General features: G+C 34.7%; 1 protein-coding gene and 1 non-coding gene across 3 annotated transcripts in view; one reads left to right on the plus strand and one right to left on the minus strand.

The window, feature by feature from the left end:
- The window catches only part of LOC129940687 (carotenoid isomerooxygenase), a 32,265-nt gene extending 18,044 nt beyond the window's left edge, over positions 1–14,221 (plus strand). For both annotated transcript variants that reach the window (XM_056049100.1, XM_056049101.1), the window contains 6 exons: positions 3,323–3,581; positions 3,651–3,758; positions 12,629–12,882; positions 12,953–13,722; positions 13,784–13,882; positions 13,956–14,221. In XM_056049100.1, coding sequence (XP_055905075.1) covers positions 3,323–3,581; positions 3,651–3,758; positions 12,629–12,882; positions 12,953–13,722; positions 13,784–13,882; positions 13,956–14,132 — 1,667 coding nt within the window. In that variant the 3' untranslated portion in view covers positions 14,133–14,221. The remainder of the gene's footprint in view (positions 1–3,322; positions 3,582–3,650; positions 3,759–12,628; positions 12,883–12,952; positions 13,723–13,783; positions 13,883–13,955) is intronic.
- Positions 3,806–3,877, minus strand: Trnap-agg (transfer RNA proline (anticodon AGG)). The gene has a single exon. It is a non-coding gene; the product is annotated as a tRNA-Pro (tRNA).
- Positions 14,222–23,185: the final 8,964 nt, after the last annotated feature.

Raw genomic sequence — 23,185 nt, forward strand, 5'->3', positions numbered from 1 at the left:
TTATTTGCAATGGCTGGAAATTTCAGGGTAGATTATTGTAATATTCGTGGGCTTAGAGCGAATTTTCTTTCTGTGTACTCCCATACTGCTTTAAACAGGCCAGCTGTTTTGGCACTAAGTGAAACCCAAGTGGGTGAGGATTCCGATCCCACTGAATTCTTTATTCAAGGGTATAACTTGGTGCCATTATTCTTTTCTCACCATGGTCTCGCCATATACATTAGGAATGATGTTGCTTATCAGTTTTTGCCACAATATGGTCTCTGCACCAATTCTTTTTTCAATTTTATGTGGTTTAAATTTTCCGTGAACAAGCAAATCATTCACTATTGCTTCCTTTATCGAAGCCCAAATCTAGACAGAGTATCAACTTCTCGTGAATTTGATGCTTTGTCTGATTCCATTCAAAGAATTGTTTCGTCCTATCCTCGCACTGAAATCGTTGTTACGGGCGATTTCAATGTACACAATTCTTCATGGCTTCAACATTCGGGCCAGTCAACACCAGAAGGAGTGTGTGCTGAGATCTTCGCTGAGTTAAACCACCTAACTCAGCTGGTCAACGAGCCCACTCGAATATCGGACGTCGTAGGTCGAGCAGAAAACACTCTTGACTTGTTTCTTACCTCTGACCCTGGTAAGTACACTGTTAGTGTTCTATCTCCTCTAGGCACATCTGACCATTGTGTCATATCAGCAAATTTCTCGTGTAAAAACTCTCCAGTTAAAGAAAGAGCTCCTATGAGAACCGTTTGGCAATACGAGAAAGCCAACTGGGACGGTCTCAACAATTACTTTAGGATCTTTAACTGGTCACTATGCTTCCTCGATAGTGACGTTGACGCCAGCGCTGATATGATCACAAGTTTGATTCTCCTGGGAATGAGAACTTTTATCCCGAATAGGGTTAAAAGCATCAGACCTAAGGAAAACGCATGGTTCGATGCGAGCTGTAAAGAGGTTATTAGGGTTAAGAAGGTAAGTTTCCGTTGTTTTAAAGCCAATCCAACTGAGGAAAACCGGAATAAGTTCAAGCAAGCCAGGAAGGCCTGCAACGCCCATATTCGACGGACCAAATTTTTACATGACCAACAATTACGGCAAAAAATACTGCAATGTCCCAAAGGCAGTAAAAATTTTTGGTCATTTGTAAAAAATATGAGGAATTCTTCCTCTTCCTCGGTTCCTACGCTCGTTGTGAATGACACTCCATTTGTTAGCTCTTTAGAGAAAGCAAATCTCTTTGCTAGGCAGTTCGCCGCCAATTCAACTCTGCCAGTGAGTGTTATGACTCCGCCTGTACTTGAGCGAGTTAATGATTCTATGGGGCAAATCTTTTTTCGCACTCGTACTGTAGCGAGAGTCCTAAAAGATCTTAACATACACAAATCTGCTGGTCCGGATGGTATCCCCGCTATTGTTCTGAAGAGGTGTTCTTCATCGCTGGCAAAACCACTGCGTAAGCTTTTTCATCTGTCCTACTCCTCAGGTCTCGTTCCGAGCGGATGGAAAACCGCATTTGTCCAGCCTATTCCTAAAAAAGGCGAATCTTCCTCACCGTCTAATTATCGACCGATTGCACTTACGTCCCTTCTTTCCAAGGTCATGGAAACGCTGATTAATTATCAGCTCAAGAAATATCTTGAAGAACGGAAGCTTCTTAATGACCGACAGTATGGCTTTCGTAGCAATAGGTCCACTGGTGATCTCATGGTTCATCTCACCGAACAGTGGAACAAATCTTTACATAGTTTTGGAGAAAGTAAGATTATTGCACTAGATATTTCAAAAGCGTTTGATAGGGTTTGGCATCAGGCTCTCTTATCGAAAATGCGTGCTTTCGGTTTGCATGAATCCCTACTTCATTGGATTAGTAATTATCTTTCGAATCGTTCAATACAAGTTGTATTGGATGGATTCAAGTCTGAAAACCACAAAATAAATGCTGGTGTGCCCCAGGGCTCTGTTCTATCTCCAACACTCTTTCTCATTTTTATTAATGATCTCCTGTCTGCAACATCTAATCCAATACATTGTTTCGCTGACGATAGTACTCTTAGCTTTTCATATTCGTTTTCAGATTCACACCCCTCTTCTTCGGATGTGGAACTGCAATGACAAAATATGATAAGCTCATTAAATTCCGACCTTAACAGCATTGTACAATGGGGAATAAGAAACCGCGTGGAATTTAATGCTTCGAAAACGCAATGCTGTCTTGTATCGTTAAAGCGAAATATACCCCCCCTGCCATTATCCATAAATGGCACTTGCATCGAGGAAACTGAACATCTGGATATTCTTGGTATGTGTATCACCAACCACCTTTTGTGGAACGATCACATACGCGATGTCGCCAAAAATGCCGCAAGATGTTTGGGTTTTCTAAGGCGATGCAAGAAGTTTTTCTCCCCCTCTGATCTGGCTGTTATTTACAAGACTTATATACGTCCAAAGCTTGAGTATAACTCCCATATCTGGGCCGGTGCTCCTACAACTTACTTAAGCCTCTTGGATAGTATTGAACGTAGAGCATTTAGATTGATTGGTGATATTACCATCATAAGATCATTTACGTCTCTTGAACATCGTCGAAATGTTTCTTGTCTCACCCTGTTTTACCGTTATTTTAATGGTTTATGCTCTAGAGAAATAGCCAGTTGCATTCCTCCCCTTAAACAGTTCAACCGTAATACTCGCGCTTCTAAGAATGCTCATCAATATACCCTCGAGCCCATCTTCGGTCGTACTGTCAAGTACAGAGATTCGTTCTTTAGCCGTACTATGCGAATGTGGAATGCCTTGCCACACTCTGTCTTTCCCAGCTATTGCAATATTCAGGAATTCAAAACCAATGTGCACCGACATCTCCTTTCAACCCCTTTCTCCCTTTCCTAGTGCTCACACTGTGTCTACATAATAAGGGTAATATATCCCCTTGAGTGTGCGCTTATTATAAAAAAAAAAAAAAAAAAAAAAGTATGATGAAGAAACGTCATGTTCGATGAATGTGTTCAGTGTGACACTATGTTTTAGGTGATGGAATCTTATGCTGGATGTAGAATGGTTAAAGTGAACCTTTCAACATTTTTGTTAATCTTTGATTTGGAAAATTCATTAAGGCTGTAGGATTTAAATGTTTGTATATCCACAAATCTATTCTTAATTTGAAAATAAAGAAATAAGACTTCTTATTACTTTTTACTAAACATCTTATATAAGATCCGCATTATTCATAATATTTAGTTGTACATAAAGTAACACCTTTTCACCACCAAAAACTATAAAAGAAACACTTTTTTATTAATCTCTATACATATAGGAACAATTCCAACATGGTTAAATGGAAGTCTTCTACGGAACGGACCCGGAAATTGGAAAGTTGGTGATATGACGTTCCAGCATTTATTCGATTGTTCAGCGTTGCTTCATCGTTTTGCAATTAAAAATGGCACTGTTACTTATCAAAATAGATTTATACAAACCGAAACTCTCAAAAAGAATACTCAGGCACAACGGATAATTGTGACCGAATTTGGAACCGCCTCTGTACCTGATCCATGTCATTCAATATTTGATAAGTAAAATAGAAAACGTTAAAGCTTTGTGTGTGCCTCAGTAAAAGATATATTTGTTTATTTTATTTACAGAGTCTCTGCCATGTTTCGTTCTGATGTGGCCTCCGACAACACGATGATATCAATTTATCCATTTGGCGATGAATATTATACATTTACTGAAGCTCCATTTATTCACAGGTGAGAGATTTGTGGAAATAAAAATTTAAAAAAAATGTATTTTACTTGGGCTCGTCCGGGATTTGAACCCGGGACCTCCCGCACCCTAAGCGGAAATCATACCCCTAGACCAACGAGCCAGTTAGGAAACTAGAGCTTATTTGGATTTATAAACAAGAAGCTATTAGAAAAAACAAGTTTTGTATATCTATCAGCTACTTAAACAAGTTAAAAATACTGATGCAAGCCTAAACGCATTCATATAATAAACTATTTCTGCCCATTCTTTATGTTAACCGTTATTTAACCTATTACATTTATAATCAATTGCCGCGTAAAAGTTCTTTGTTTGCAGTCAAAAATAATCATGCAGTGGGGTGGCATTGAACATCGTATTGTTGTAATAAAGCTTTTTAAGTGTAATTTGTGAAAAGGTGATGTTTTTCGAATCTTGCGGTTGCTAGGAATCACTGATTGTTTTGTTTATCGTACGGTAAAATCTATTGAGAATATTGGAAAGTAAGTGACCGGCCTTCTACGCGATGTTAGATATCAAAGCCGTGCAGGCTCGAATCAGAAGAAAACCACTAGGAAAACAGAAATTCTCAAAAATCCATGCTAAGACCCGAGACTAAAAGCCTACAAAAGACACACACACCAATTGCGGATCCAGGGGGGGGGGTCGTTTGCTTTTTCGTAAGAATTCCCTTCAATTCAAAACTAATCGTATTGCGATAATGGATATGACCCCCATTATATTTTGAATTATTTATTTTTTTTGTACCTGTATGAAAACAACATTTGTATTTTACTTCCTTAAACTTTGTTGCTAAAAGTACTACTTTTGACTGGAGATTGGACCAGGAATATAATTAGAATAGGATATTCAGCCCTATTCCAAAAACACAACACAAATTCATCAACTTTTGACCAATTGACGATCCAGAGGGGGGGGTCATATGAGCCAAAAAGCTTATACAGTTAAGTTGTATAAGTAAAGATTTCATTTAAAGATTTATTAGTAATTAACGACATTCACCAAAAAGTGGTTTGCTGTCAAAAACAACTCAAATTTTGATTTTCGTTCAATTAAGAATTTAAAAAAAAATTTAGTCAGGTTTTAAATTATTTTCATAAAAATTGTTTTTAAGAAAAAGAGCAAATATTCCGGTTCTTAAGAAGAAACCTTGAATAGGAGATCATCAATTTTATATTAAGTTGCCTTTGAATTTCTTAAACTAGCCTTCAATTTTATTATTACATTTTTTTGACACACTTAAATAGTGATTATTGAAGTGATTTTTATTGCGACATATAGGAACTATATAGCAAGTTTTACATTAGTAAACAATTTCAAACTAGAGTTTTTAATCAAATATGACATTACGAAAAAAGTGGGTACCCCGATTCCTTTTGTCTGTCTGTCTTTCCTATCCCCTACAGTCCAAACAATTGTGCTGATTGAAATTAAGATTTTCAGCCGATTAGTATAAGGCGTTTTTTTTTTCATTTTATCTATACGAAAAATAACAGCAGTCCCCACACTAATTTTTTGGTTCAAACATATGATTTTTCTAAAACTTTCTCTAAATTTTGTGTTCTTGGCTTCTTTCTACAAGAAAAACATATTTTCGTATTGCTCCAGAATGGTACCCCTCAAAAAACCTTTATTTTGTTTTTAAGTTTTCTTAAGAACAAATGGAACGATTTCAAAATTCTTCTCGTTCCGTGCAAGCTCTTGTCAACGATCAAATTGATGATGATTATTTATGATCAAAACTGTTGTTTTTTATTTTTAATACAAAACTAATTTTGTTTACAAAACTCGATATCTCAGAAAGGGGACAACATTTTTTGACAAAGTTTAAATTTAAAATGTTCATATAGTTATAAGCTCTTTATTTAGTGCTTATACGACAGTTATTTTTAAGACAAAATTTAAACCGGGAAGCTAAAAATGTTTCTTCAAAATTTTAAAAGAAAAGACATTTTTTTAACCCCTGACGGGGAGTTTGATAATTTTATTTGTTTAACAAAATGTCCTAGGAAACCGTGGGAGAAGGCTTCGGATAAAAACCTAGGAATCTTTTCAAAGGAATTAGATGACAATGATACAAGGGTAGATAAGTAAAATAGCAACGAAGTAATTTAAACAGATATGGAAAAGAACAATGCAAAAGCGAATTTACCGCAACCGCTTGAATGGACCGCTATTATACTGTCCCGAAAGATAAAATTAAAACTCGACTCCCACAAATCTTGGGATTGAACGCAAGAAAACCAAACGAATTTCAAGAAACAAAAAGAAACAGGTTTCAACACTAATCTACTTATCGTGTGTATATTTTTCCTTATACTTTCTTCTTTGCTTCCTTTAAACTTGGAGACCAACCAAAAAGTGATTAAACATTCAAGCTTCTTCTGTGGCCTCATTAAACAAACACACATTCTCTCACCCAACCAGATTTCTCGCTGAATTAAAAGTTACGGTGTCACTCCGAAATCGAATTCAGGCGAGCCTCTCACACGCACACACATACTTTATGGATTTGTTAAGTTTTGGAGTTTTCCCAAAACCAGTTCAAAAATACAACTAACAGAAAAATTAGAAGAATAAAAGAAAATTCAAAGTTGAAATAAATTGGCGTGAGCATTCTCTCAGCTTACTTACTTACTTAAGGTGGCGCTACAGTCCTGTGTTAACTAGGGCCTCACCCAACAAACTTCTGCATCTAGCTCGGTCCCTAGCTAGATGTCTCCAGTTTCGCGCGTTGGGTGAGGTCACCTTCCACTTGTGCGCGCCACCTGATCCGCGGTCTTCCTCTACTGCGCTGTCCTGTGGGTGCGGATTCGTAGACTTTCCGGGCCAGAGCATTGGTTTCCATGCGCTCTACGTGACCCAGCCATCTTAGTCGTTGGACTTTTACTCTTCTGGCTAAGTCTACGTCGCTGTACAGCCCGTACAGTTCGTCGTTCCATCTTCTCCTCCACTCCCCTTCGATGCATACGGGACCGTAGATCACACGAAGAACTTTTCTCTCGAAGCGACCCAAGGTGCTTTCATCCGCTTTTGTCATGGTCCATGCTTCTGCACCGTATAGCAGGACGGGGATGATAAGGGTCTTATATAGCAACACTTTGGTCCCTCGAGAGAGGACATTACTACTCAATTGCTTTCTTAGTCCAAAGAAACAGCGGTTAGCAAGAGTTATTCTGCGTTTGATCTCAGCGCTGGTGTTGTTTTCTGCGTTTACAGCGGAGCCTAGGTAGACGAAGTCCTTGACTATCTCAAAGTTACGTCTGTCGATTGTGACGTTTTGACCAAAACGTCGGTGTTGTATGTCCTTTCTAGACGACAGCATGTACTTTGTTTTGCCCTCATTAACCGTTAAACCCATTTTTGCCGCTTCTGCCTCAATACTCACAAAAGCCCTATTGACATCACGCTGGGTTCTTCCGATAATGTCAATGTCATCAGCATATGCCAGTAATTGGACAGACTTTTGAAAGATAGTGCCTCTAGTGTTGTCGTGTGAGCTCTGCACTATTCACCTTGTCTAAAGCCTTTTTTGACATCAAAAGGTTCTGTAAGTTGTTTCCAACCTTTATGGAGCAGCGTGAATTCTCCATGGTCATCCTGCACAAACGGATTAGTTTGGCAGGGATGCCAAAACTAGACATGGCTCTATACAGCTCGTCCCTGTAGATGCTGTCATATGCGGCCTTGAAATCGATGAAAAGATGGTGGGTGTCGATTTGGTGTTCTTGAGTTTTTTCCAGGATCTGCCGTAATGTGAATATTTGATCAACTGTGGACTTTCCTGGTCTAAAACCACACTGATAAGGACCTATCAGGTTGTTGACGATGGGCTTTAGACGTTCACATATTAGGGCAGAGAAGATTTTATAGGCGATGCTAAGTAGACTTATTCCTCTATAGTTGGTGCAGTTTAGAGGGTCTCTTCTCTCAGCTACTCTACTATAAAAACTATTTGTGGAAGAGGTCCGAAGAAGAAAGTACCAGCGTAATTATTCAAAATAATTTATAACCTAAAATTCGTTTGATCTTATTGATTAAAGATATTAGGGATGAACACTTAGCGCTTCATTCAATTTCGGTTGTACATAATTTATGAATTAATTTAGTTAGCAATTAAGAAAGTTATGGTGGACCCAAGGTCCATACTAGAACAATATGTTGGGCTCACTGGCCATGATGTTCGGGAGCGCTCCTCACTCTTTTAAACGATTTGTCGTGTGAGTCTGCAGCTCGTCCGCTGGCTCAGCACGATCTCCAAACGGGATATAGCCAGGGGCGAACGCATGGGGGGGTTTTGGGGGTTACAACCCCCTCCGAAATATCAGAATATGTGCAGTAAACAAATATCCATTATTGTTCAACAGAAATGATACAAAATTAATTTTTCAAACTATGTTAAACGAAAAATTTGTATAAATTTGCTACAATTTCAAAATTCAATCAAGCAATCTACGGGAAATTTGAAAATGCGAAAACAAAAAAAAGAGAACTGTGAAAATAGAAAAAAAATATACATGCATAATGCATATGAAAATTAAGTTTTAGCTTTGAAGTCAAAGTCAAACTGTTTTGTGAATCGTGAAAGCAAGTCATTTTTTAGCATTTTTTGATATTTGGATCTGATTTGTATTTAGTTTTTGAAAACTTAGAGTAAAATGAGGAAAAATAATATTCTGAAGTTTTTTAAACAGACAGTAAACACAAATGCTACAAGTGCAACAATTACGAATGCTGACGAAAAAAGTCCCCCCACAAAAAAGCAAAAACTAGAGGTGTCACAGAACAGTGAAAACCGAAATGTAAGTTATTATATTGCAGTATACAGCTGCTGTAAAAACAATAGCACCAAAAACATATTTGAAAAAATAGCACCACTACTACATTTCTTAACAAAAAATTATTACTTTAAAAAACATGAAAAAACAATCAACAAAATTGTATTCTAAATAGTGTGTTGAAATAAAATTAATACTTCGTGACAAAGTTTTTGTTGGCTATTACCAACTCACATCACCTGGTCATCGATCCATATCCTGGAATGTTCTATAGCGAAATATTTTCCAGGAGACCTTTATTACGTCCCACAGTGCTTCGTTGCTAGTTGGTTTCATTTCTGAAACTGCTTTGTATAAGTCAGCCCACCACATTCTCAATTGGATTGAGATTAGGCGAATGGACTGGCCACTTTTTCACATTTATTGTATGGAGTTGAAACCAAACAAATAGCCTTCTTGCTCATATTTTTGGGTCTTTAACCTCTTGGAAGACCGACAAAAGCGGAATTTCTTGATCTTCATAGGATAGCATAATGTTTTTGAAAATGTCAATATAAACGTGTTGATCCAACATTGGTTCAAAGTCATAATAGGAGAAGCAAGCCCAAACCATTATGCTTTATCCTCCATGACCTACCATTTTGAGAGTGAATTTTGAGTTGTTCTCCGCGTGATCATTTTCCTCCAAGCAAAACAATTTTGCTTTCGTCCGTCCTTAAAAATTACGCCATGTTTCTTATGGTGAAAAATGTATTAGTGGTACTATTTTTGTTACCGGCACTGTACGTACACTCTGACTGTATTTAAGACACACAATATTGAGTTTGTATTTAAAGTAGAACAAGTACTGAGCAAAAGCTATATTTGTTTGTAAGATATTATACTGGTATACAGTGATAACAAAAAAAAAAAACAAAGCGACTTCAATTGGAAAGATAGATAAGTAAGTTGATTAGTTTTGTTAAACAGACTTTTAGCCGAAAACAAATTTTTACCAATTTAAGTAGCATTTTTAAAAATTTTACAAGTTGGATGAATGAAATTGATTTGAGAGATATCAAGAACCGAACATCAATTTTTACCAAATTTGCGTACTATTTCTTGTAGATTTTATTTTTTTATGAAAAACGGACTGTTGGATTTTTATACAAAAAACTACTGAATATCGAAAACAATATTTTCTGTGAAATACAAAAAGTTTGAAGACAATATTTTTAATTTTTGAAAAGGTATTTGAGTCGAAAGTAAAAGTATAGTTTTTATTGTTTTTTGTTAGGTTTTTAGTTTTTGTAAAAAAAACTGAAAGTACTCATACGCCGTAGTGTGTGTGTCATCATCATTATAATCATCAATTAAATTCAAATAAATCAGATTGCAATTTGACAAAATCTGTGTTACATTATTATTTTGTAGTAGGAACCATCAAAGAGGTTGTTAATTTGTTCAGAATTTCAAACAAAGCAGCTACAATTTTAAAAGACCGCTTCCTGTCCAAAAGCAAAACAAACACGGCTTTTAAAATTTTGCGAAACGCGTTGGGTTGAGCATTTAAACTCCTTTAGTTTGTTTTATGACGTTTATGAGCATATCTACTGTTCGTTAGAGATCCTGGATGAACAAAATTTGAAAAGTGATAGAGTCAAACCTCAAACTTTACTAACAGCAATACAAAATGCTCAATTTATTGTTTCCTTAACAGTGATAAAGCCAATTTTTAGCCTTTTTAAGAATCTTAGTGAGTTTCTCCAAAAAAAAGATTGCGATCTCAGCAGCTGCGTAGAATATGCCAACCGTCCTTACGAAAAAATTGTCGAAATGCGACATAATTCCGAAACAAGATTTGGTAGCATATTTACAGAAGCTAAGGAATTGGCTGACAAAATGGGCTTACAATTGGTATTCCCACGAATTATTGCCAAATAGACAAAACGAGACAATTATGCGGGTGGTCCGGAAGTATATTTTAGACAGACCGCTATGTTCCTTTTTTGGACCATTTGTTGGTTCAGTTAAAATGTCGGTTTCTCGACCATCGTGAATCAATTTCCAAAATTCAAAATATTTTACCAGAAAAATGTTGCAAACTCCATGAAGAAGACATGAAAAGAACTGTTGAAGTATTTACTCATGAATGACCATCTACAAAGAAATAGACATCGATTATGAGGATGTACTAAACATTATGGCAAAAGTACCAAGGCGCTTGGATTTCACTTTGTAAATATTCTGTATATATCTAACCAAAAATGTATGATATGTAGATAACTACATACGAGTATGTATGTGTATATTTTTAATTTTTATTCAAACATGTTTATTAGTACCTACATATATAAAATAGTGCCAAAAAACCAAAAAAAAACACTTGAAATTTAAAATAAAAAAAATAATATAACATATATTTATTGAAACCCCCCCCCCCCGAAATTTTTTTCTGCGTTCGCCCCTGGGATATAAATACACATTTGTCATCCTTTAAGGGCTACTCTCATGACCCTCGAGGACAACGGGCTGAAAATGAAATTATAAGATATGGGAGAGGTTGGGATGGAGGGGAAGACACACAACGAGAATAAACCATGGCGCAAATACATAGTCCGAAACGATTTTAAGAATCATGTAACGGATGATTTTTGTTGCGGTAAATCGAACCGGAACAAAATTGTATTTTACTGAATATTAATTTATAATTTGTTGAAAAAACTTAACTTTTTATTTAATGCAAATATGTAATATAAAATAGTCGGAAAATATTATGTTAAGGAAAAGGGTTTGTGTATTTGAATGAACTTATCGAATACACACCGTTTGTTGTCGTTAAGCTAGTTTCCAGGTATTTCCTTTGTATATACAAAGGCGCGAATCATCCCAAAACACATCTCATCCTAGGACAACTCATCCCGGAATTGAAAAATATTTGTAAGCATACTTAACGAAAACAATTGTTTGTGTATTCAACTAGTTCGTTCAAAGCTTTTTCCTTTGGATAGTTTTATTTTAATTTCATATTAGAAGAACCAGGATGGAAAGTAAATTATCTGAAGATAAGAAAGAGGAAGAATATGTATGTTAAAATTGTAAAGCGATCGCCTATGGGTTGTGTAGTTAGGTATGTGTCTAAAATGAATAAAGAATAGTTCATTGGCGGCTCAGCTTTTTGCAGATAGATAGATAAAGGCATGTTCATGATGATAATGAAGGAATGTTATTGCTAGGTAGAAGGTACTTACTACAATCCAATCACATTCCTTCTTTCCTACAAGTTTTCAGCGCAAACATGGAGTTATTACGTCCAGTTTATTATTTCGTTTCACGAACAGGTACAAGAAATTGCTATTCATGTGTTGTTTACAGTCAGGTTCTTGTGCGTTTTGTAGTTGTAGAGGATGTATATATGTGTTACCTATACACATAGGTATAATGTGTATACGTCGACCAAGTAATTCTAATAGAAAATACATATACTCTTTCTGGCCCGTTTAACATGTACTAAGCATAAATGCCGTTTTATAAATCAAAAAACCCTGGGTTTAAACATTTTTTTTTTTCGAAAATCGTTAGAGCGGTTTTTATTAAATTAGTTTTTTACAAATAAAATTTTTCAATTTTGATTTAAAAATATTATTATTGTTAAGTGATTGTAAACATACGCTCTACATTTGAATTTTGTACAAAAATGTTGACCCGTTTTTAATATTATAGAACTTTGAAAAAAAAAATCAATATTTCTTAAATCCAAAAAATGTGCAATTTTGCAATAATCAAATAGAAGTCTCCAGTCTAGTTCTTTACTGAAGACGAAGAACAACCGTACCTCACGATAAGATGTCACTGATTTTAAGAGTTCATTGATCCTAGAAAGATAACCACGTTTCATCGTCCATAAAAGAATCACATAATTTATACCCCAATTCAAAGTAGGTCATCTATGTGAGGTTAAGTAAATAGTGAAGACTCCATTGAACTTGGGACATATGTTGTTCGATTTAAGATGTTTCTACTTAGCAGTTATCTATCTTAATAGTTCACAATTTATTACATAGATTCACTAACATAATTTGTTTTCCTTTTTCCAGAATAAATCCAGTAACACTAGAAACCGAAGGTCGGGTTTTCCTTAACGACTATATTGGAGTCGTCAGTCATACATCCCATCCACATGTCTTGGCCGACAAAACGGTTTACAATTTAGGTTTGTCAGCTGGTCGTTCCGGTCCTGCGTATAATATTATATGTTTTCCCGCTGGTGATTCTATGTTCCAAGACGCTTATATCGTCGCATCGGTGCCCTGTCGTTGGCTCCTGAATCCCGGTTATATGCACACATTTGGTAAAGACGACAAATACTTATGAATAAATATAGAATATTTAAGACTTTTATTTTTATTTTGATTTTTTAGGAATAACAGAAAACTATTTCATCGTAGTTGAACAACCCCTATCCATATCCCTCTCGGAGTTTGTGAGATCCCACCTAAATAGTCAAAACTTCTCGTCCTGCCTCAAATGGTTCGATAACAAATGCACGCATTTCTATTTATTAAGTCGCAAAACTGGCAAACTCATGTACACTTTTCGGTCGGAGGCCTTCTTCTACCTTCACATCATAAATCAATACGAGGAGGACAACCATGTAGTTATCGACATTTGCTGCTACAAGGATCCATCCATGATCAATTGTATGTACCTGGATAGCATGATGAATATGCAAACGAATCCCAACTATGCGGCAATGTTTCGTGGTCGCCCACTTAGATTCGTCCTCCCTCTCAATGGAACTGCTAGTCAACGTCGGGGATTTACAAAGTCATTCTCGCTGGGAGGCATCAGTTCTAGATTACAACAAACCAAAGCACAAGGCCAGTTTAAACGATCAGAGTCACAATATGATGATATCACTCACTTTCCCACGAACAACTGCGAGTCCATTATGACTGAATCCCAACGGATTAACGAGTTCAAATATGAGTGCTTGGTGAATTTGGTCAAGCTTCCAGATACCAAAGCAGAAGCTTATGAGATGCCAGATAAAACTATCATGGTCAGACCGGAGCTGCTCTGCGATCTGGGATGTGAGACTCCAAGAATAAACTACGAGTTGTACCTAGGTCAGAAGTATCGATATTTTTACGCAATAAGTTCAGATGTTGATTACGAAAATCCTGGAACAGTAAGTTTCAATTTTATATGTTTTTGAATAACTACAAATGTTCTTCCCTATGTTTTAAAAGCTGATAAAGGTGGATGTTATAACGAAAACTTCAAAGAAATGGTGTGAGAAAAACTGCTACCCTAGTGAACCTATTTTTGTTCCTACACCTGGATCTCAAGTAATGTTAACAAACTCACAAAACTATCTTTTATATTTCTACTGAAGCATAATTTTGTTTTTTTTTCTTAAAGGATGAAGATGATGGCGTTGTGCTGGCAGCTATGGTATGGGGAGGCGTTAATGACAACCATGTTGGTTTACTAGTACTGTGTGCCAAGACTTGGACAGAGATGGGACGATGTGAATTCCATTCGAGTGGTCCAGTTCCTAAATGTTTGCATGGATGGTTCGCGCCAAATACTGTTTGATTTTAATATTCAAATTTGATCTGTTTACAAAAAAAGAACAAAGTACACTCTCGAATAATAAAACTTCATTTTTATTGTTAAGCTTTAAAGTTTACTTTAAATTTTATTACTAAAATGATTAATACTAAAAAAAACTAAGATTACTTGAATTTTCTTGACTTTAACTTGAAAATAACACCAATGTCAAGACATATTTCTATGTCCACTAACTTGAGAAGAATCCCCTTTATTAATGGGGAAAGAACAGGGCCATATGAATAAAAACTGTTTTGGGAATTTTAAATTCCTTACGTTAGTAAAGTCCCATCACTCTAAGTAACCAAGGTTTCTGTGCAAAATTTTCAGAGAATTGTTCAGTTTATGTTTTATTTATAGGATCTCAGAGATTTCCATGTCCTCAGAAATTTAAACTTTCACTTTTCCTGTGAGAAATCTAAGAACTAAACTTTAATTATTTTATTTCTCAAGAATTCACAAGTACATTTTGACCTAAGGGACATATGTACAGACATGGACTTTAAAATAGACACAGAGACAGTTGCAAACAGTAAAACCAAATTAAAACAATAACATACATGGGAATTAGTTTTAACCGTTATCAAAAAAAAGGTAGACTTTCTTATGCAAAATAACACGGATTTTTAACTTCCCATAGGAAGTTATTGAAATGGGTCCGATTTGTCAAATTGAAATTTTTGACATTTCTTGACGTTTCAAGGTCCCTAGAGTCGATATAAAAGATTTTTAGAAATATGCCTGTGCGTGCGTGTGGACGTACGTTCGCGACGTTTTTTTCGTCATCCATAGCTCAAGAAACAGAAGAGATATCGACTTCAATTAAATTTTGTTATACAGATAATAAGGCAGAAAGATGCAGGAAGGGCTCTCAAGAAAATTGCGTGTGTGTTTTTTTTACCATAGCAGTTTAAAAAAGAGGCTGGAATGCGACCCACACTGATTTGTCTTGCTTAAAAGTTTGTAGTTTTTACAAATTTTAGTAACATTTCTTAAATTTTTACAAATTAGATGAATTAAATGAATTTTAGAGATATCAAGACCTGAACATCAATTTTTACCAAATTTTGCGTTCTATTTCTTGAAGATTTTATTTGTTTTATGAAAAAACGGACTGTTGGATTTTTATAAAAAAAACTCTTGAATATCGAAAACAATATTTTCTGTGAAATAAAATAAGTTAGAAGACAATATTTTTAATTTTTAAAAAGTTATTTAAATCGAAAGTACATTTTTACCAAGTTTTAGTATTGTTTTTTTGTTTTTATTTTTTATAAAAAATACTGTCAATTCGATTTTTCTCAAAATTTTTCCGAATGTTGAAAACAATATTTTTTATAAGATAAAATAAATAAATTGCAATAGGTTCACTCGTGATCTCATGGTTCATCTTACCGAACAGTGGAGCAAATCTTTACATCGCTTTGAAGAGAGTTAGATTCCTGCACTTGATATTCCAAAAGCATTTTATAGTAATTGGCATTAGGCTCTCATATTGAAAATGCGTGCTTTCGGTTTTCATGAATCTCTCCTTCATTGGATTATAAATTACCATGCGAAAAAACCACAAAATAAATGCTGGTGTGCCCAGGCTCTGCAACTTCTAATCCAATAAATTGTTTCGCTGACGATAATACTCTTGGCTTTTCATATTCATTTTCAGAATCACATCCCTCTTCTTCGGATGTGGAACTGCAATGACAAAATATGATAAGTTCATTAAATTCTAATCTTAACATCATTGTATAATGGGGATTAAAACAAACCGCGTGGAATTTAATACTTCGAAAAACCAATGCTGTCTTGTATCGTTAAAGCGATATATACCCCATTATTGCCATTATCCATGGATGGCACTTGCATCGAGGAGACTGAACATCTCGATATTGTAGGTATGTGTACCACCAACCACCTCTTGCGAAATGATCACATATATATGTCGCCAAAAATGCCGCAAGATGTTTGGGTTTTCAAGAAGTTCTTCTCACCCTCTGATCTGGCTGTTATTTACAAGAATTATTAAGAGTAAAACTCCCATATCTGGTGCTCCTGCAACTTACTTAAGTTTCCTGTCTCACCCTCTTTTACCGTTATTTTTACGGTTTATGCTCTAAATAAATAGGCAGCTGCACTCCTCCCCTTAAACAAGAAAAGACACACGGATCAAGTTCTTCGTCCAGCTCCTCCAACATGTATTTGAATGCTGCCGAAAGTTTTTTTTAAATCTGCAAATGAATTTAAATTATAAAATATGTAGGTACTGATAAAATAAAAATGTTACTAACACTTTGTCATCGAGTTCGAATGGATTGAACGCATCTCTCAAAATCTTGCGTTGTAATTTTAATTTCCGTCTTCTTTGGGTATTTTCCGAATTTATTTCAAAAATTGCAATTGCTATCGAATCCATTTTTGATTAACAAAACAATTATCCAACATCAAAATACTAACAACAAAAATTGAAATCGATTGAAAGGATTGCTGTGAGGCAATGCTGTTTTGATTTCGTTCGGGGCTGATGAAGTGAATTTATTCGTATTCGTAGCGTAACAAAGCATTCGGAACTTTGCTACGAGGGACTCTGTGATAGGGGTGAATATTTCCTTCTGTAACCGTATCACTATCACTATACCACAATTCGATTCCACTCATTAAAACGATTAAAAACTAAAAAAAAGAATAAACAATGGGCAGGTTCAGACAAAATAAGGAACTTCATTTGCAGTCAACTTCATTCTGTGAACGTACATTTTAACCAAGGCAACTAGTTAGTTTTTGTAAGTGTCATTAATTTTAAATTCAGAACTTTACTTCACAAACCTTTACTTGAAGTTGATTGTACAAAATCTACGAAAAACCTTAGTGTCTACAAAACACTCCTCAGATGTATTACTTACTTATTATTTCTATATATACGTATTTACCTGCCAAATCGACCTTTTTACAGAAAATATTAAATGAAATTGTGCAGAAAATAAATAAATCATAAAGTAATTAAGTTCAGCTTTCAGCTGCAAGAAAAGATATGATCAACTGTCATTTTGACAAAAGTCACTTGATTAGGGAGATTTTTCTTAACTAACAGGGCATTGTTTAATAGGTTTGGTTACACTTTAGCAAATATGAAATCTGTGTGTTCGCAGCTAAAGAAAAATGCGCAAGCAAGACTCGCGTCATCTACAGGAGCTTAAGCCTAGTACATACTTTCTAGTGAAGTGAACGTTCGCCAGTGCAGAAAGTGAACTTTTGACATTGCTCACTGGTACACACTTGTGAGTACACGTTGTGAACATCGTCAACTTCATCAGTTGAATCTTCAAATAGGTATTCTATTTCATATAACACCATTTTAACTTTTTTTAGAACAACGCGCAAGCAGCCACAAACTTTAAAATGTGGAAACCAAATGTAAAAGCTTCACCAACAGTTCCCGTACATTTTGCACGTGAATTGCCCGTGAACGAAAACTCTCCACTTTGTTCTACACTCAGCTTCACGGGTGAACCAAAAACTGAAATTTGTATGGGTTCACGAGTATGTACTAGGCTTTAAAGATGCACTGAACATTGGAACTGATACAGGTTCTTTACTTTATGGCCCAGGAATCGACGATTCGATGTTAATTTTATTACACTGAAAACGTAAAATGTGTTTTTTTTCGAAATTGTCTTTAAAAAGTTGGTTGTCAAAAGTTTTCGAAAACTATTAAACCGATCTTAATGAAATTCAACACATGTCTTTGTGATACAATTCAATTGAACTTGGACGAAATATTTTCCTCTTTTACAATTACAACTATTTAAAAAAAGCTAGTTTACCTATGGTCTTTACTAAAACACACATTTTTGAAATGACTTTACAATGGCGGATTTTTTAATACTTTGCATTGAAAATTTCAGAAATATAATATTTAACAAATTAAAAAGTTTCTATAAAATATTTTATTTTATGTATAAAAACTAAATTTGTAAAAAGATTTTTTCCCTTATAGTAAATCCATGTAATTAGTGTGATATTCAATGGAAGGTTTTGTTTTCAAAAATGAAATAAAAAATCTAAAATCGATCTAAAAGTTACAGAGTAACAGATTTTAAAGCATGAAAAGTTAAAAAAAAAACAACAGTTTTTTGACGATAAATTAAAATTGTAAGGATCAGATAAATAGAGAAGAGTGTGAAATAAATCTTCCATTGTACATTTTCTGTTAAATTTCCTCGTGTGGTGTTCTCTATATTTTCTCAAATCCTTATTTCTTGCTCCGAGCGCTTCTTCGGACATCATCCCGATTGCCATGGAACAGGACTGAATAACTTCATGAGAATGAATCAACAGTTTTTGAACGCTTGCTGGCATTGGATACCAGGCATATAAATTAACGTATAACTCAGCGGTCTCTCGGGTATATGTAAGTCCAAAAACGTTCGATATTAATTGAAAATCCACTGGAAATAGACTGAACAATGTTCATCAGTTTGATAAATAAATATAGAAGACTGTGCGACTTTTTATTGAATAAATAAAATAAAGTTTGAAGAACTAAAAAACACTATTTAGCTGATATAAAATACATCTACGTTTAAGTACATTTGGGAAGATGCAAGCTGTACATTTGAGATAAACTGTCTGAAATTATATCACAGTTTTCATGTTTCCTTCTTTTCAGTAAAATATGAAGCTTGAGCTTTTGTTAGAGAAAATTTAATTATTATTTATTATATTACGAAGTTTAGTAAATGAAGTAAAATAGAAGAGTGATTTGGATGAGTTTATCCTTACCTGTCGGTACTTTTCCATTGGCTGTATGTAATTTCATCAATTTCATGATTATCAAGTAATAATTTCCATTTATTAACAACGTTATCAGTTCCTGGGCATTTAGTACAGTTAGAAAAATAGCATAATGATGTTGATTCTTGGCAAACCGAGCTTTTAATTAAATCATTAGAAGTTTCTGATAAAACTGTGCCCTGTTTTTTTAGTTAATTTATTAATTCGTTCAACTGTAGTTTAATATTTTGATGAATTTTACATACACACACATTATGAGTACCACTCTTGCCAGCAGATAAACATTCGCGTAGACGGAGACTTTGAAACTTTCTCGTCGGGAAAAGCTTCTGCGAATTTTTTATTTAACTCATGAATATTAAATAATTAAAAGCGTTTTTGTTAATGAATTTTAATTCCGTTTTCTATCACAGATTTATAATCTTCAATTCCAGGCATTATGCGACTAGCATCATCCAACAAATAAAAAGCTTTAAAGCGCTCGATTGTTTCATTTTTTAGAGTCTTTCCTTTTTTAATTGTGGGCTGTAAAGCGAATTCCCTTTCTTCCCAGATTTTTTTGAGGGTTTAACCATTCCTTTAGAAACTAAATTCTCTCCTTATCGTTTTTTTTGACCAATGTGAAGGAAGTGTGGCCAAAACTTGAATTTTCTCAGCTCTACAATTTTCACTATTTGTTGTTGTCGACAGGGTCACATCGGAAAGAAGGGTCTTTTTTTCATTATCTTCAATATTATAATTCATTCATTCATTCGATGACTCAGGCTCATAGACATCAAAACAATTATTAACAGATAATTCACCAGCATTTATTCACGCGACCCATGATGAACCAAAACACAATTTATCAATAATTATACTTTTTAACAGAAATTTGATAGAAACTTAGGGGAGATCTGCTTAAGATGACATACTTTTTCTATAAAGCTGAAAATAGAAAAATCTAAGACCAAAGCAATTAAAATAAAGTCAATTAAGTTTATTTATTTATTTATAACAAAAAAAAAACTTAAAATTATAGAATTCAAACATGTATTACTATTTTTAGAAAACAGCTTATTGCAGTAAATGCAAGACACATCGTCATCATCTTCTGAAAAGTCCTGCGAAACATCATCGTCTTGTTTTGTTACTTTTCGAGCTCTAAGACTCTTCCGATTTTCTTTTTCATTTTTTGCCTGGACCTGAGCTTTAACTTCACTCATATATGGGCTTAAAGTGAGAACTTAAGATCCTGTAGCTGTAGCCTTCCTTTTTTTCTGGCACTTCCTGTCGAAATAGATTTTGGCAATGGCGTAATAGACTTTAGCATCTGTTCAACGAACGGATAAGATGACAATGTTGTAGGACTTGAAACTTGCAACTTCATCCATGTTTAATTCATTTTCTGTTACATCGCTAGGCAAAAACAAATGATCGGGGAAAATGTTCGGGTTGAATGGATAAATTCCACATTTTTCAAAGCCACTTGTAATGTTGCCCACTGAAGCAGCGCATCCATATGCCTTACCAAACAAAGCGCTAATTTGGTAGAGGCCAACTGTTCTGCCGGGGTGGTTTTTAAGCCATGTTGTCAATTCCCGATTATGGTAACTGTCAAGTGGACCAAAAAATGATACGTCCAGAGGCTGAATTCTATGTGTGCAATGAGGCGGCAAGCACAACATGACAACACCATTTGCTTTGGCATATTCCAATGCCTGGAGATTTTTTTGGTTTCAATGGCCATCAAGAATAAGGAGAACTTTATTTTGAAGGCTGCAATCAGTGAACTTCACAAAATGTTCCATCCACTTGCAAAATAGTTCACCCACCATATATCCGCTTTCATAGCACAGCTCTAGTGATCCAGCTGGTGCACCATCAAATTATTCCAGTTTGTGATTTTTACGAGGGAATATCAAAGCTGGAGGAACAAGGTTTCCAGTTGCACCTGCGCAGACTACGACAGTGGCATGTTGGCTTCTTTTGGAGCTGGTTAAGGCACCAACTTGTTTTTTTTCCCTTGAGCGCAAAGATTTTGGGTGGCTTTTGAACTGTGCTTAGTCCAGATTCATCCATATTATATATTCGTTGGGGCGGTATTTCAGTGATTAACGAACTTAGTAGTTCAAAAAACTTCATCACCTATGGCTTATTTAAAGCCTTTGCAATCGCAGCAGAAGTTGGCTCAGGTGATCTTTAAGTCAGTTTTGGGTTCCGGGATCTAAAACCATCCAGCCAGTCCCAAGTAGCCATTTGGGACCTCTTATCGAATGTGTGTTTTATTTTAAGTTTTTCAGCAAATTCAAATGCTAATTTTCTGACTTCAGTTGTCGTAAAACCGAAGAAACGATTCTCGAAATCCAATAAGTGCTGAACCAACTGCTTTTCGATTTCTTCGTTAAACGTTGGTTTGAAGCGCCCCATGTTTTTTGGAATGCCTTTGAAGTGGCTTGTGGCATTTCATACTTTTTAGCGGCAAAAAGCCAGCCACACTTTTTGTTTTTGACATCTTCAATGCCCTTATCCATGTTTTCTTTTTTTACCAAGAAAGCCTGGTTGATTTCCTTTTGTAATTTGCTGGCATACTGAAATAAAAAAAATTCTAAATTAATTTTGAATTTGTTTTTGGACGACGAGCGCCATGTCATCTTGCCCGACACGATCGAAAATGGTTTCAATGTTAAAGGCACAAAAACTACACAATCTGGCACTTAAATAACACAAAAACTTCATAAAACACAAATAACTGTATTCATAAAACACTTCAGACACAACATTGTACTTACTTTAACGGGAATTATACTCGATAGAACTTTTTAGTGAAAAACAATTTTCGTGAGCAAAATTCTTCTGTCTGCTCCTGTAGAAACACTCTTGCCAACTGAAGAAAGCAACAATAATTGAGAAACTGATATTTTAAAACTGCATGTTTTGGCGTGTTTAAAAGAACAGTTAGGCTTATGGTTACTGAGAAAATGCGACTATGTCGTCTTGTCGACTATGTCATCTTAAGCAGATCTCCCCTACTAAATTTAGATAAACAAAAACCGTTAAACACTACAGTTAAATGGAAATAACCGAACATAATTTTTTTGTCTAACAATAGAGTAACGCTGGATAACTAGTAAAGCTTACATTTATTCATAGAAAATTGACAATATTATAATAAGTACCATTTGTAACATAAATAAAATAATAGAATACTGCTAAAATTTTGATATCTTCGTTTATTTAATAATAAAAAAAATTATGGGGCGACTTTCCATTACCGCAGCACGAATTTCCTTCTGATTTTTTTTGTACAGTTAGGTAGGGGTCTCAATAGAACATGTTTTAAATATTAGGGCGAGGAAACAACTTTAAGTCATAAAAAAAAAATATTTTCTTTTTCGGACTTAACCCTACTTTTTTTGTATTGCATTTTTTGAGCCTAAAACAAGTTTTTTTTAATTGCAACCCCCCTGGTTGGGGTCACTATAGGATTTGGGGTGGGTGCGAGTTTGGGTATATGAAAAATACTTTTCCATTTAAGCACTAAAATAAAAGAAATTACCAAGAAAAAAAAAACAAGTAGGGCAACACTGAACAAAAAAAGGGAAGAAATGTCAAAATCAACCATTTTTGAGTGTTTTGTATGGAAAAAAGTGAACTTTAAAAATTAATTAAAAATAGAAATAAATGTTTCCTCGCTCTAAAATTGCTATAGTTATTATTTATTTGCACATATCTATCGAATAAAAAAAACCGCGAGTATAAATTCGTGCTGCGGTAATGGAAAGTTGAGCCAAAATTATTAATTAATTTTATATTATGTGTTTTAGTAAAATTGTCCATTAAACAACATTATTTTTATTAAAAAAAAATAAAGAATTACTGAGTAAAATAAAGGGTAAGTGCCAACATCGCTCACTGTCCGTCATAAATAATTTATATTTTTATATTACTTAAATGATTAATGCATAATATCGAGAAAAAAAAATTGTTTTGTAAGATAGAAAACATTAAAATTTTCATTTGTTAACTAAAAAATTAATTAACAATATGAAAATAAAAAATAATTTAAATTTTCATATATCTTATCAAAGTACAACTATTAAACTTTAAATCCTGGAAGTTTCATTAAAATATCTTTAATAGCTTTATTAATTTTGTAATTAAAAGTCATACAAATCTTCATTAACAAAAGAAATGTTGTTAAAATAAAAATGTTCTGGGGATTAATTGTTCACAGTCTGGGTCGTATTTAGAGGTCCAGATGCCCCGGG

The sequence above is a fragment of the Eupeodes corollae genome, chromosome 1, assembly GCF_945859685.1.
Source record: "Eupeodes corollae chromosome 1, idEupCoro1.1, whole genome shotgun sequence".
In the NCBI taxonomy this organism is placed as follows: domain Eukaryota; kingdom Metazoa; phylum Arthropoda; class Insecta; order Diptera; family Syrphidae; genus Eupeodes; species Eupeodes corollae.